The sequence below is a fragment of the Hippocampus bargibanti genome, linkage group LG06, assembly GCF_051943395.1.
Source record: "Hippocampus bargibanti isolate YZ-2025 linkage group LG06, ASM5194339v1, whole genome shotgun sequence".
In the NCBI taxonomy this organism is placed as follows: domain Eukaryota; kingdom Metazoa; phylum Chordata; class Actinopteri; order Syngnathiformes; family Syngnathidae; genus Hippocampus; species Hippocampus bargibanti.
In genome coordinates this window covers 960,831-976,749 of record NC_142739.1, presented here as the reverse complement: position 1 = coordinate 976,749, position 15,919 = coordinate 960,831, and the positions used below count along the sequence as shown (strand labels likewise).

Genomic DNA, 15,919 nt, shown 5'->3' with positions numbered 1-15,919 from the left:
TGCACCACCTCGCTCTGCATGCTGCACAAGTCAACACGACGACGACACTGTATCAAGAAAAACACAAAACATATAAGTGTCATGTTCCGAACACGACAGTGGCAGCTGACTCGCACGTGACAAAGACTTCAGGGGATTTTTGTAGCATAACTTCCGAGCAACCTGCATGTTGTTTATTATTTTTGCTATTACATATAAGGAATTAAGGGCTGTCATTAAGTAGGTGAGGGTCTGCTGGGCCTTGTCTTTGCCACGCCCCAAAAATGTACCGCAATGTCTCAACAACCCTGTACTAAATTATTCTCAGTCTTTGCATGTGTATTACCACTGACATCAAAGCTTTTTTTTTAATATTTTAGACACAACTCAGAAAAACTACTTCATATTACGAGGTCTTTATTGAGACACATTCTTTTGTGTTGTTTTGTGAGGAGAGTGCAAAGGATTACATTCATTTTAATAGGGAAAAACAAGTACTTGTTACGACCATGGTTAGGGATGAAATAAAACTAGGGAATAAATACCATTTCATTTTGTGATTTTTTTTTTTCCAGGTACCATGTAGCCTTGAGTACTGGGATGAGCTCCAGGATGCTTTTGTTCCATATCGAGACTTTAGTCTGTCAGAGAGCCGTGCCTGCCAACTGCAACTTCCAAGTCTCAGTTTCACTGATCAGCAGAAGGATCTGGTGGCATCAGACGTCTGGAGGATTGTCCTGAACAATAGCATCGAGGGAGGAGATGAACACAGGTAAAATATTGTTCATCTTCATTAATTAATTAATGTTGTTGTACTTATTTCCATGTGCACAAACCACCTCGAGGCCACCGAACACCCAGCACAATTATCTGCTTCAGTAAACGTTTTCTGTTTCCGTTGTAAACAGGAGGCAAAATATCTAACATGCATTGTTTCCCAGCGATTAATCAACAATTGTCCAGTCTGCCTTACAGTTGGGCGTTAGGACGGAAAGATAACAAAACGAGCCATTCAAAAACATGTTAATGGGATACTGTAGAAAAATCTATTCCTCAAGCATCATAGTTTTTTTGCCAGTGCCAGCTGTATGCATGTAACCTAAACTAAACCGTACAGTTATGTGCAAATTTCTAAAATTCTGAGCTGCAAAATTGAGCTGCAAAATTGAGCTGCAGAATCCCTTGGCATTTTCTGAATTCTGCCTCCCGTTTTGTGTAAGCTTGAAAAAGTCCATTGTTTCAACATGAATGTGCTACGGCACGCGGCGTCACACACACACACACACACACACACAAACACACAAGTGTGATATGGAAGTACCTGACAGACCCACCGTCAACCTCATGAAACCTTGGGTTTCCTCCCAAACACATTTGTGATGAATTACAATAGAAAGGGGGGTTCTGACACACAGCCAGACCCTCTCATCCAACATCAATGTTATCTGGCCTCAGAAATGCCCATTTGGATGAATGCATAGAAATTCTCACAAATACGTTCCAATTGTATACATTCTTCCTAGAAGAGCGCAAGATGTTGTTGTCGTCGAATTGTATCTGTTGGTATAATGCAGGGGTCGGGAACCTGTGGCTCGTGAGCCATATATGGCTCTTTTGATGATTCATATGGCTCGCCGATAAATCTAAATACATATTCTCGCTTTTTTCTGTTCATTTTCTCTTGGGGCTGCTGTTGGCGGAAAACGCCATTTTGATTGGATGATACTGGCCGCCATGTTGAATCAGGTATACGCCCCTTTAAAAGACAACCGACGTCACTTTTTTGTTTCTTAACTGACATCATAAAAACATTTTATAGCATCTAAAATAGCCAAAACACTGACTATGATATTTTTAGTCAAATGCAAAACACCAATAAAAATGACTTAAAGTGTCCAAAATCTGCAAAAAAATTGACCTCCGAATTGGGCATTTTCAGAAAGTCCCGCCCCCAGTTCGTGACGTCACCCCAAGACGTCTTGCCTTGCTGGAGAATCAAAACAATGGCTTCAGAGTCGGAGAATATGCTTTCTTGTTACACATCCAGTTATGAATATGATTCAAATAGTTCTGAAGAGGAAAGCATACAAGTTTGCAATCGCTTAAAGAATTTTTTTCCGTGTCATTCCGTGTCAAACAGGCAGGGGGGAATGTTGCACCCAAAAATGGCGACCAGCTCCCGTGAAGAATGAATCAGCCCGTTTCCACAGGCTGATAAATTTATTCCATGGAGCTTGGACGCCCTCTTCTGGCGGCTTTTGGGTGCAACATCAAGGTTTTCAGACAAACAGTACAGCAAAATACATTGGCGTGATGAAGGACTGCTACAATGTGTCTTTTTGTCGGTCAGGGGGGGTGGTCCTTTCGTGACGTCACGTATGGACTCGTCACCAACTCAAAAACAAGACTTCCTGAATATTTAGCGCAAGTCTTAAGATGTAAAATATAGCTATATGCGGTGGAATCTTTGTAAAATACGCTCAGTAGAAGTCATTTGAAGCCATTTTACAAATTATGGACACAACTTGTCCGGAGACGTCGGTTGTCCTTTAAATGAGCCCAAGAAGTAAAAACAAAGTACACTTCAGCTTGAATACACCGAGGATTCGCCTTTGTGGAGAGAAAAGATTCTGATTCTAATTTGCAAAGAAACAATACCATCGATGAAACAGTCGAATGTCAGTGACATTTTAACAAGCCCCATGTTAACGTTAGCATCAATATACTTCTGCGAGAAGTATGTTGCATAGCAAGTGTGGAAGCTAATGAGCCGTGTGCAGGCTGGCTAGCAGTAACTTCGCGTATGGAGCCGGCAAGTTGACTTTCATTCCGATTGTTCCGCTGGATTTTTACCAATCATGAGGAACGGAAAACCATTCATGTTAACGGTGAGTACAATCGCAAAGTTATTTTAAATGTTAAATTCTGACATTTTGTTGAAAAGTGGCCGCGTGTTCGCGTGTTGTGGCTCTCACTGAAAAACGTTTTTAAATATTTTACTTTTATGGCTCTCTTCGTCAAAAAAAAATCCCGACCCCTGGTATAATGGCATGTCATTGTCTATTAACTGATTCACTGCCAGACGTGCAAAAATGTCTCCACTCCAGTGCCAGGGTTTTGTCATTGTCACTTGAATTCCAGGACTCAAATTAATTCCTAAATTATATGGGTCTGGAGTTATATGATCTTAAAGTGAGGGTAGCTGTCCAAAATACAATGCAATACGTACAATACATATTTTGTTATGTAGCGTTTTAATAACAGCTGAAGCTGGAACAAAGTGCTAACATGGAAAAAGGAAATGCCATCCCATTGTGGAAAAGAAACATCTTTGCCAGAGGCCATGGCCAGCGCTTTATCGGCACCCGAGCATCATCTACGTCATATTTTCAATTCCCGAATAAATTCATGAATGGCGGTGAATGAGTTAATAGTGTTCTGGCTTGCCTGTACACTTACTCAAGCTTACTGTATGTTTTCATGCGTTGATGTTTGAGCAGTGTGTACTGTACCTGCATTTACATCCATAACGAGTGTGAGTCAAAGTAGAACCAACATATCCAGGCAACTCAGCGCAAAGACTCAGCAATGGTTCCCTTGTACCACATATGGCGAGCAGGAGCTGGGAGTAGGTTTGGAAGGCGTTCAGATCGGCCTAATGAGATTTCCCAGCACACCAAGTGCCTGTCAGGCCCCATCCGGATTCCTTCCTGCTTACCTTGAGTGTATCTAATCGAAGGAAAGCTCACGGGAAGCATGAAGAGGAAAAGCTCCCTTTGGTTTGGCTCGTAAGTTGCTCGAAGGGTTGGGTCAACTTGTAACACCTCAAAAAGAATGTGTTTGGTCTTCCAGTCTTACTACCGCTGCTTCTCCTCTCTGGTATGTCAGCAAACACCTTCTGACTTCTGATAGGCTTCATGCATTTTCTCTTCATTTTCTTCCCATCTTAATTCACTTATTTACTTTCTCCCCTGTTTCCTCCTGAGATTTAGGAAACTTTAAGTGGAATAGAATTTGGCAAGCCCACATTCTGTGTGGCTTAGAGAGCTCGGTGAGGAGGAAGGGAGGGCCCAACTAAACATGTAAGAGTAGAAAATGAAAAAAAATGTCAGTGTAAAACCAAATATACATCTGACTTTCATTATAATCATACTCCAAACTCTGTGTCCCTTTTTTAAAGTATTTGTCTTTTTTGATCACGAATTACTCCACAACGCTAAATCACTCATTTCAACTGTTCATATAAATTACAAACCAATTCCAATGACATTTAGACATTGTATTATATATAAATAAAAACAATACAATCAAATGACAATCCTGTTACACCTATTCTTAACTGAATACACGACACGGATAACATGTTTCATGTTCACATCGATAAACCCTCGAATATTTGAAAGATTGACTTTGATGGCCGGAACGTATTACAAAAAAACTGGGACAGGTGACATAGAAAATTGAAAAATGGTCATCACACACCTGCATGTAACATTTCACAGGCTAAGTGAGAGCAGGTGGTTGTCATAGTTGGTTATAAAATGAGTTTCCTCGTATTGCTTAGTCAATCACAAGCAAAGACTGAGTGAGGTTCACCTGTTCGTGAACAATTATGTTTGGAAAAAAGTGGAACAGTTTAAGGAAACTTCCTCAACGTACAATTGTAAGCAATTTACAGTAGATACTAGCCTCGAAAGGTTTAGAGACTCTGGAAAAAATACTGCTTGTGAGGCTTACATCCAGAAACATATGCCTCCATCCAAGCAACACCTTTTTCATGGACGGCAATGCTTATGTCATCACTGCCAAACCATATTCTACATCTGTTACAACAGTTTGGCTTAATTCTAAAAGAGTACATGTATTGCACTGGTCTTCCTGCTGTCCTGACCTGTCTCCCATTAAAAATATCTAGTGCATTATGACACGTAAAATATAACAAATGATACCTAGGACTGTTGACACGCTGAAGCTGTACATCAAGTGAGAATGGTAAAGACTTTTGGACAAGCAGTGGAGGGTATGATTTGCATTCATGGAAGAACTTGAGGATGCAATTTACATATGAAAGGTACTATGCAAGTAAAGTTTGACTTGAGTTGCACTTTCTGTTAATGCATGAATCTTGAATTGAACATGTATCCAATCTGCTTCTCCTCATTGTTTTCAGCTCAGACAGCGATTCTGGATCCCAACTACCATGCGATCAGTTGGTATCTCCCATGGCCCTAGCAGCATGCACCCGTGTGGACTCCTGCTTTGCACCTTGGTTTGTTCCCTCCTTGGGTGTATCCCTGCAGCTGTCGCATATGCAAGTTCACCTCTGCCACCATCTAGAAGCACTGGGAACAGGTTTGGATGCAGAAAACAGACTAATACTAAACTCAGCATTCAAATTTGAATCAACTAAATTTTCTCTCTTTGCAGTTCCATCTCAGAAACTTCGACCCTTCCTGCCAGACAGAAAGCTACCTCAGAAACAAGAGTTCATGGTTATTGGTACATGGGAGCCATGCATTTTCTTGCGTCAGTGGACCAGTGGCCCAAGGCGGTGTCGGGAATTCAACTCTTCCACCCAGCTAGACTGCAAGCTGCTAGAGTATCGAAACCTAACCCACCTGCAGGTTCTGCAGCCCTGTGCCATACAGGTAGTTCACACTTTAATTACAGGATAGAAGGAGGACCGGTCCAAACATCTTTTAACATACATTCTGGTTGGAGCAGTGATATACAACTGCATTCTGTGGGTTGTATGTCAACCCTGATTTCCCTCCCAAAAGATATATATAACGACTAAAAGGGAAGAAAGCTGTTTCATGAGAGTATGAAGTTCTATCCATTGAAGACATCTGATTTACATGCATTTGCTGTGTTTCAGGGCCATGCCACAGCCACATGTTGTCCTCAAAGCAGTGAGTGGGATGCAAACATCTTTATGGAGCCTATGTTTGCCACGATCAGTCAGTATGCCATCCACACATTAGACACCGCCGTGAAAAGCTGGCAACAGGTAATACAAACTACACTGTGTACTGTATATTAAACCACATCCAAAAATGTAATTGTCCAGAAGTTCTTCTAAACTTTCTCAAATTTCATTGCAAATGTGTGATGAAAACATTACCTCCAATGGCCTGAACAGGCATTAATTTTCCATGTTCAGTCACTAACAGTGTGCGTGATGTCGGCTACAAGTTGAAATGTTTTTTTTTGTTTGGTTTTTAGCAAGAATTTGTATTTAAAGAACAACCGACACCATTTTTTTGTTTCCTAACTGACATCAGAAAACAAAACGTTTTATAGCATCTAAAATACCCAAAACACGCAGGCTGATATTTTTAGTCAAATGCAAAACACCAATACAAATGACTTAAAGTGTGCTAAAACTGCAAAAAATTGAGCTGCGAATTGGACATTTTCAGAAAGTCCCGCCCCCAGTTCGTGACGTCACGCCAAGACGTCTTGCCTTGCTCGAGAATCAAAACAACAGCTTCACATTCGAAAAAGATGCTTTCTTGTTACTCATCCAGTTATGAATATGATTCAAATAGTTCTCAAGAGGAAAGCATCAATGTTTGCAATCGATTAAAGAAGTTCTTCTGGGTGATTTTGAGGCATCAGGACTGATGTGTAGCGCCTCAGAAAATGCACAAGATGGCGCCCAAGCTCCGTTGGAAAAGGGCTGATTTGTCTGCTGGGAATTTGTGTCAGCGAATATCAAATAGTTGGTATGATGCAACACACAATGATTCACCATCACATTATTTTTGTTTTCCTTCGAATTGCGCCATCAACACGTATCAACACAAAGTTTTCAGACCAAACAAAGTACCACAAAATGCATTGTGTGTCACTTTCTCGGTCAGGGGTGTTACCTCCGTGACGTGACGTCAGGAATGGTCACCAAATTAAAAACGTAAAATATAGCTATATGCGGTGGAATCTTTGTAAAATACGCTCAGTAGAAGTCATTTGAAGTGATTTTAAAAATTATGGACACAACTTGTCCGGAGGCGTCGGTTGTCCTGTAAGATACCAGTGTAAAAGCTTGGCCAAAACAAACATGCGAATCAAACCTCTGAAGATGGAGGACACTGATTCGCTAAAAATAATAATAATACATATATATAAATTCCTCTTCTCACCCCCCATGGGTGGAGTCTCTCCCCCATTTTTAGCTACCAGAGGCCAGGAAGCTTGAGGGTTCTGCGCAGTACCCGTGCTGTTACTAGCACTACGCTTTTCTGGACTGAGATATCCGATGTTGTTCCCGGGATCTGTTGCAACCACTCGTCGAGTTTGGGGCTCACTGCCCCGAGTGCTCCAACCACCACAGGCACGACTGTCACCTTTACCTTCCAGGCTCTGAGCACCTGGTATTTCTCGATTTTCTCATGTTCCTGCTTTCTGATGTTTCCATCACTCGGGACCGCTACATCCACGACAACAGCTTTCCTTTGCCCTTTATCTATGACCACGATATCTGACCATTAGCATCTTGTCAGTCTGTATCTGGAAGTCCCACAGGATCTTTGCTCGGTCATTCTCTACTACCTTGGGAAGTGTTTGCCATTTTGACTTTGGGTTTTCCAGTCCATACTCGGTAGACTATGCCAGCCACCAGGTTATGGCGCCCCATGTAGGCTTTCCCTGTCAGCATCTTACACCCTTCAGTTATGTGTTGGATTGTCTCAGGTCCCTCTTTGCACAACCTACACCTTGGGTCTTGCCTGGTGTGGTATATCCGTGCCTCTATGGCTCTGGTGTTCAGGGCCTGCTCTTGACCAGCCAGGATGAGTGCCTTTGTGCTGCCCTTTAGGCCAGCCCTCTCTAGCCACTGATAGGACTTCTTGAGATCAGCCACTTCAGTTATGGTTCGGTGTCCCGTGTAGGGTCTTTTCCTCCCATGATTGTCCCTCTTCCAGCACCTCATCCTCTGCTCCCCATTGTCTGAGACATTCTTTGAACATCATCCGTTGGAGCCTTCTCTTTGATGTGTTCATGGACCTTGGATGTTTCATCCTGGACAGTGGCTCTCACACTCACTCGTCCCCGGCCTCCTTCCTTACGGCTTGTGTACAGTCTCAGGGTGCTGGACTTGGGATGGAACCCTCCGTGCATGGTGAGGAGTTTTCGGGTCTTAACGTCCGTGGTCTGAATCTCTTCCTTTGGCCACCTTATTATTCCTGCAGGGTATCTGATCACTGGCAGGGCATAGCTGTTTATTGCCCGGGTCTTGTTCTTGCCATTGAGCTGGCTTCTGAGGACTTGCCTCACCCGCTGGAGGTATTTGGTCATAGCCGCTTTCCTTGTTGCTAGTTCGAGGTTGCCATTGGCCTGTGGTATACCGAGGTACTTGTAGCTGTTTTCAATGTCTGCTATTGTTCCTTCGTGGAGTGAGACCCCTTCAGTGTAGACTACCTTGCCCCTCTTAGTCACCATCCGACTATATTTCTCCAGCCCAAATGACATCCCGATGTCACTGCTGTAGATCTTGGTTGTGGGGATCAGGGAGTCAATGCCCCTTTCGCTCTTAGCATACAACTTTATGTCATCCATGTAGAGGAGGTGACTGATTGTAACTCAATTTCTGAGGCGGTATCCATAGCCTGCCTTGGCAATTATTTGGCTGAGGGGGTGCAGTCCTATGCAGAACAGCAGTGGGAAAAGTGCATGACCTTGGTATATGCCACATTTGATGGACACTTGCGTTAGTGGCTTGCCATTGGCTTCAAGTGTGGTTTTCCACATTCTCATTGAGTTTTCAATGAAGGCTGTCATGGTCCTGTTGATCTGATATAACTTATCTTCAGAGTGGGGTGGATCCATGTGTCCACTTAGCCGCAATGATGCCTGACATGAGCTTCCCTGTTGTGGAGAGACAGGTTATTGGCCGATAGTTGGAAGGAACTGCACCCTTTGAGGAATCCTTCATGATCAGGATTGTTCGCCCTTCGGTTAGCCATCCTGGGTGAGTCCCATCCATCAGCAACTGGTTCATTTGTGCTGCTAGGCGCTCGTGGAGTGCAGTGAGTTTCTTTAGCCAGTACATGTGGACCATATCCGGGCCTGGTGCCGTCCAGTTTTTCATACCTGAGACTCTTTCAGTATGTCTGCCGCTGTGATGGTTTCTGTGCTCCTCTTTCAGAGTCACCAAGCATTGTGCACTGCTGTTATGTGTGACCTCCTTCTCCCATATGCCTTTCCAGTATCTTTCAGTTTCTAGCCTTGGAGGGTCTGCTCTGCTGTTAGAACCCCGCCACTGAGCGTACAGGTTGTGTTGCGAACAGCCTGTTTATTCTTCTGGCCTCATTCTCTTTCGTGTACCTCTTTAGGCGACTGGACTGAGTGGTTAAGTTGGCGCCCCTCTGTGTGGCTGCCTCCACAGCAGCTCTTTCCTTTTCTTGTCTACTTTCTTGTCTACTTTTATTTACTTTTCTGTTTTTACTTTGTCTAATTTTGTTCCTTAAACCCACGGAGAGGTGATGGGCATCTTCTCTTTTGTTCATCACCGTTATTTTTTACTTTTTCACCACTCCTGTTAACGGGGAAACCACTCGCACTCGGAATCCCATTGTTTACAGTCGAGACCAGCTACTAGCATGGCGGACTAAAAGCGGACTAGCGGCCGCCGCACCGGACATCCCCGACGAACTGAAGAGGAGGAAACGAGGATGTCAGGCCGGGAAAGATCGCCGCAAAAGAACAAGGAAATATCGACACGTTCTCCCGTCCGTCATCATGGGGAATGTGAGATCGCTCCCGAATAAAATGGACGAGCTGGCGTCGCTAACGCGGCACCAGAGGGAGTACCGGGAAGCCAGCTTGATACTCGTCACGGAGACATGGCTATCGGCAATCACTCCGGACGCCCATGCAGAGTTGGAGGATTTCCAACTCGTATGAGCGGACAGAAATGAAGGCAGCGGTAAGCAGAAAGGAGGGGGGATTGCTGTATTTGTGAACGACAAATGGTGCAACCCTGGGCACATCACGGTCAAGGAAAAACTCTGCACTCGCGACATCAGCCCAGATGAGGGTCGTAATGCTGATGAGGTGATACCGGTGGGAGTGGGGAAAATAGGCCAGTCGTTAGTCAGGAATGTAGGAACAATCAGTGGGGCCACAGGGAGGGGTCCTCTGTCCCCCTCAACCTGAGAGTAGGGACCTATCATAGCTGTGTCCGGCCCACCATGTCTGGACATTAGGGATATATAAATAGGGCCGACACGACCAGTCAGACTTTAGTTCGCTGACGAAGCCTCTTGGATAGGAGGCGAAATGTCCGAAACCTTCGAATTTGTACAGATGACGGCTGAAGAAACCTTCTCATCGATGGACCACTCCTGTACGACTGAGAGCTTACACAGACGTATTTCTTATTCTTGCACTATGTACAGTTTTTTATGGAACGGTTTTGCACATTTACATTTGCACAGTATACAGTTGACATTCTTATTTTGTTATGCATAGAATATCTTGTTTTCTATCCTTTCACCCCCACACCATCCCCATCCCTTTTCAATTGCTGCCGTGGACTGCAAATTTCCCCATTGTGGGACGAATAAAGGTTTTCTGATTCTGATTCTGGACAAGGCCTGGAGCATTTGTTTGGCAGTTTCGAGTGCTTCAAGTATGGTTATCTGCATGTACCTCTTGGGTATTGGCCTTTTATTCACAACTCTCTGGGTCTCCGTCAATTGACTCACATCTTTCCGAGCCGCCTTGATCTTAGCCTCCAACCGTCTTTTCCATGGTGGGTAATGAATCTTGTGGCTCTCACGGTTGCTCTTGTAGCCAAGCATCTCTAGGATCACTGATGCTCAAGCATATATCAGCTCATTGGTTTCTGTGATCGTTCCGGTCAGGATCGCTCTCAGTGCTGCATTCACAGTTTCCATGAGACTCTCAGGTGGTACTTCACATAGCTGTTGTAATCGGTTTCTTGATTGCCCAGTTTTCATTCTTGCCATGATCTTATCTCTCAGGTCAGAGCTGCTTCGCTCAGCATTTCATTCATTGGGGCTGGCTTCCCAATCTCATCATTTTGATGACCACTTGATGATCAAACAGTACATTTGAGACGAAGCAGTTTGATCATCTCATTTTGTCTTATGGTGCAGGTGTCGTTCATCTCTAAAGGAAATCTCTATAAAATGTTCTACATTCACATACACAAAGATGGTTGCCTTTGTCCTGTGCCAGGTGGAATATCAGCTTAATAAATGGATAGCAGTTCCCCAGACTAGCTTGGATTTGATGTGTACCATGTGTCGAACGGGGCGTCATTTTTAATCAGCAGTTTCTCTGTTGTAGGCCATGGAGCCCATCGTCCTTCCTTTCTCAACTCTAACCACTACCTCTGTCTGGTAGCTCGCATTGTAGTGTTTGAAGTAATGCCCGAGGAAATATGGTAAGATTTGAGTAATGACACCTGCCAAGGCTTCATCTGGCCCAGATCCTCCACCCACTTTTCTGTCACACTTACTGTACATGCTCACACACTTGGGACTCTCTGGCTCGGCATGGTTCTACTCAGCTGTGCTTCTGATACATACTGGACTCTAGAGACATGAACTATCTTCATGGTTTTACTTGTGAGAAATAATAGCTGCTGGAGGGGTTTAGATGGTAAAAACAGCTGTGGTCTTTACCTGTCGAAAATAAAATGTTTCGAGTACTTACAAGCTTGTCATAAATAAATCATTCAACTGAGTGTTTTTTTTTTTACTCCAACATCAAAGTTCTAATTAATTATGCTGGATGATGACTCCTATTTGAGCATTGGCTTCATTATTTTATTGGTTTAGTCTAGTGCACATTAACAATTTAACATAAATAACACTTGTGTGAATGAGTGCCCTAATGAAAACTCCAGAGTGCAGTACTGAAGGAGTGTTTTAGGCACGTTGATGTCTTTACCCAACATGCCAACGATGACCACTTGGTCATTTCATATCCCACGGGAATGTACTTAAATTCAGTGTGGGGTGTTTCGTGGGGTTGTTGCATTTATGTTTGTTTTGATTGGACTAAACAGCAGCAACCTTGGAACTTCTACATAACTACTTCAACCACTTTGCTTAGCACAAGAGGGAAACACACCATAATTATGAGGTAAATGTGCAGCATGTGGGCATGTTCGTGTTGGAGACGGGGGTAGAGAGAGGTTAATAACAAAACACAGATCTTGTTGTCAATGGTAGGGCACTGTGTAAGACCTGAGTTTTAAGTACAGTAAGTGCTTGATTTAAATGAGACAAAATACTGGACATCCATGCGCATACGCATGTAACTGGGTCATATCTCATAAAATGTGATATAAATTGCATCCCTGCTTAATTGGACATTTTAACAGCCTTTGTCCCGCCACAACGTAAGGCTGTATCCTCACTTGACGTGCACATGTTGTGATTGTCATGGTTTCAGGGCAGTCAGGCAGGTTTGTGGTGATGTGGCGCTAAGGGTCACCATTGAACCGTAGAGTATATTCCACAACTACCACACAAGTTAACGCTATTATTCCATGTGTAGTCGCACCACATGCTCAGATCGAGAATTGCTGTAACACTTCCTGATGAAGAGTAATAAATATATGTACAACTGTTGCTTTGCTACAGGGTTGTACTTTATACATCCAGAAAAAAAGTCACACATATGTTGGTTGTCGTGACAACATGGGTTGCTGTTCTACCCGTAATAACATGAAAAGCTTCTGACACAAGTATATAAGCCAAAATCTTTCTTCATAATGCACACCCGTGTACATCCATTTTACTTTGTGCTTTCTGTTTGCTCTGTCTATCAATCAAAATCTATGTATAAAGCCAATCTTATGCCACGTATTGCGGTTAAGTTCATAACATATTTGTTTGGATGCCATTAATATATGTTTTAGATGCATCCTTTTTGCTTCGTATCCTTGAACTCAGTTGCCCCATCTGGCCCCGACCTCAGCCCCCTTACATTTTAACCTCAAGCCTGATTCCTCCATTTTTAATTCTCCATCCTCATCTTTCCTCTTCTCTTAGCCACTAAACCTCGGGGAAGTGGCTTTGAGAGAAAGCCACACTAAAGCTTGGCACTATATATTTTCTCACAAAATATTCACAGGCCAAATGCAAGCATGTTTCTGCTTTGTGTATTGTGCACATGCATACCCAGAGAAAGGGAGAGAGAGAGAGAGAGAGAGAGAGAGAGAGAGAGAGAGAGAGAGAGAGAGAGAGAGAGAGAGAGAGAGAGAGAGAGAGAGAGAGAGAGAGAGAGAGAGAGGCACATTTAACTCGTGTTTCTTTGAAAATGTAAACATGTTCCCATCATTCCAAGTTATAACAAACTTACCAGATCCGGTCTTAATTTTTCGCTTGGAACAATTGGAAAAATTATACTGTAGGATTTAAAAAAAGAAGTACTTGGCAACTTTGTCAGGAGTTAGACTGAGATAGCTTTCCCAGTAGTAGCAGATATATGGGTGAGAGTGATCTACGAAAGAATATTGAGATCAGAGGTGTTTCACGGCTGCCTCAGCGCAGCTCACAGATGTTGTACATTTTTATTAGAATAAAACCCATGCGATGGATCATTGTGGTTTCAAGGAGGTCCCATCATACATCACAATTATCGAAGTAAAATCCAAGCTGACGGAAAACCAGACCCAATAGTATATACAGTACAAGTACATAAAATATAACCAGCAGTAGAATGTGACGTAAATCCAGAGAAAAACAAAAAGTGCATTGTAAATTGAACAGTGATTTCTGTGAAAAGGACAATCAATGATAAATCTGCAGAATGAAAGCAGACTATTAAAAACATATAAACAAAATAAATCATCACAATCTGTGATTTTGTGTATTAGTTAGTCTTCATGTAACAATTTACACTGGTTACTCTACGAAATTTGGAAATTTCTGACTTTTGAATAAGATATGTGAACTGATGAATTTAATATGGACCGTTACCATCATTCCAAGTTATAACAAAACCATATCCGGTCTTAATTTTTCGCTTGGAACCAAAAATTATCCCGTAGGATTTAAAAAAAAGAAGTACTTGGCAACTTTGTCAGGAGTTAGACTGAAAATTAGTTTGAATTTGCAGTAGGCTGTTGTACGAACGATCCAAATTGAATCTCACCCCAGCATGTCAGCATTAATGAAGGATTTAGCTGTTTTATGAAAATCGCTTCTTTTACTCCCCTTTCAAACCATCTATGTTCTTTCGCTAAGATTTTAACCTCATTGTCGTCAAATGAGTGGTTGCTAGCTTTTAGGTGCATATGCAATTGCCGATAGATTCAATTTGGATCGTTCGTACAACAGCCTACTTAGTCAACATAGGATTAGTAATACTGATGAGGTGATACCGGAGGAAGTGGGGCAATCAGGCCAGTCGTTAGTCAGAACAATAGGAACAATCAATGGAGCTGCAGGGAGTAATCATCTGCTCCCCCCAACCTGAGAGCAGGGACCTATCATAGCAGAGTCCGGCACCGCCATGTCTGGACAGTAGGGATACATATATAGGGCTTAAACTACCAGTAAAAATGTAGTTTGCTGACGAAGTTTCTTGGAAAAGAAGCGAAATGTCCGACACCTTCAAAGAAGCACAGATGACGGCTGAAGAAATATTTTCACAGTGACTGTAAAGTGTCCTTGAGAGTTTTGAAAGGCGCTTAGAAATAAAATGTATTATTCATATTTGTTTGTGTTATGCTGATGATCACTAAAGCAAAGAACTGCTTTTGAAGAAAAGACAATGCATCATGTTTTATTTATGTAAATCACAACCAACTAAATTAAACCATTAGGTGAGATCACTGACTGTTGCTCCTCGAAGATCTTCATGATAAATAGTAAACATGGTATCGTTGAGTACGTTGAGAGTTTTTGGCTTTTTACTCATGTGGATGAGTGTAGTTCTACTGTATATATCAGTTTTTTTAGGGCTTCACTCTCTGGTTTCATATTTTATGAGTTCTTATTTTGAGTGGGTATCACTTACAATTTGTATTCCAGACATTTTATGAGCATGCTTCTTTTGTGCCACTTGCATGGCCTGTGAATACTCAAGTAATAGCACCTGAGTTGATAAGTGAAATTGATACCTTGATTCCTGTTGCACAAAATAACAGTTGTCATCATTTCATCCTGCTACATGTATAGACTGAGGTGCATCATTCTTTGTTTTCTTTTCAAATGCGTTTTTATTATTATTTTTTTTCCTCATGTAGATACACTTAAAATCAGTGGACATAAAAGAGGCGATCGCAATCATGGTGGGAAGCCGTGTGAAGCCACTGACATGCCCATCATGTTAGCTTGTGAACTTCAGTAGAAAGATGATACCATTAGAGGGCGGGATTCGCAAGATGGCACCAGGAAGTTTTTCAATGCGCAGTGTCAGATTTGATAGGGAGCACGTATACCGTTTCACAGTAAAACTGGTAGTGGATTTGAAACTAGTGCAGCTGTCTCAGTTCTCTTTTACTCAAACGTGCTCCCCCCGACACTCCCTTCATCCTTCACTCCCTCCTTCTCCCGTAGACACACATCATCAAATGCCTTTTCAATCGTTTAAACTTTCCCATCCGTTTTCAATCGGCTCAACAACCTCAGGACCTTAAACGTGCTTGGCAGTCAGGCTCTAAGCTTTTCCTGCCAGCCTCTTTATAACCACCAGCCTTTCAGCCATTTGAGAGTCTGTCATTTCTTTGGAGTAGTTGGGTAGCAGTAAATAAGGTAGATGCTGGGAGAGGTGCCCGTGAGAGGTCCCCTTTCGGACGAAATGCTTTGAACGGAGCTCAAAATAAAATTTTAAATTGTACATAAGTGGTTTGGATAATGGAAAGATGACTATTTTGCCAATAAACTGTTTGATTCCATCAAAGGGATGGAGGAGTACAATTGATTCAATCTATGGATCATTGATCCATCGACTA

At 42.6% G+C, this 15,919-nt stretch overlaps 1 protein-coding gene and 1 long non-coding RNA gene across 2 annotated transcripts in view; one reads left to right on the top strand and one right to left on the bottom strand.

The window, feature by feature from the left end:
• The window catches only part of vps13b (vacuolar protein sorting 13 homolog B), a 378,602-nt gene that overhangs the window by 307,501 nt on the left and 55,182 nt on the right, over positions 1–15,919 (top strand). Inside the window, 4 exon segments of the mRNA XM_088999785.1 lie at positions 555–751; positions 5,150–5,331; positions 5,407–5,627; positions 5,858–5,989. Of these exon segments, the coding sequence (XP_088855911.1) occupies positions 555–751; positions 5,150–5,331; positions 5,407–5,627; positions 5,858–5,989 (732 nt within the window).
• On the bottom strand, positions 586–3,921 carry LOC148896144 (uncharacterized). The gene is made up of 3 exons (XR_016115446.1): positions 3,698–3,921; positions 3,492–3,601; positions 586–716 (listed from the first exon to the last, which is right to left on the bottom strand). It is a non-coding gene; the product is annotated as an uncharacterized LOC148896144 (long non-coding RNA).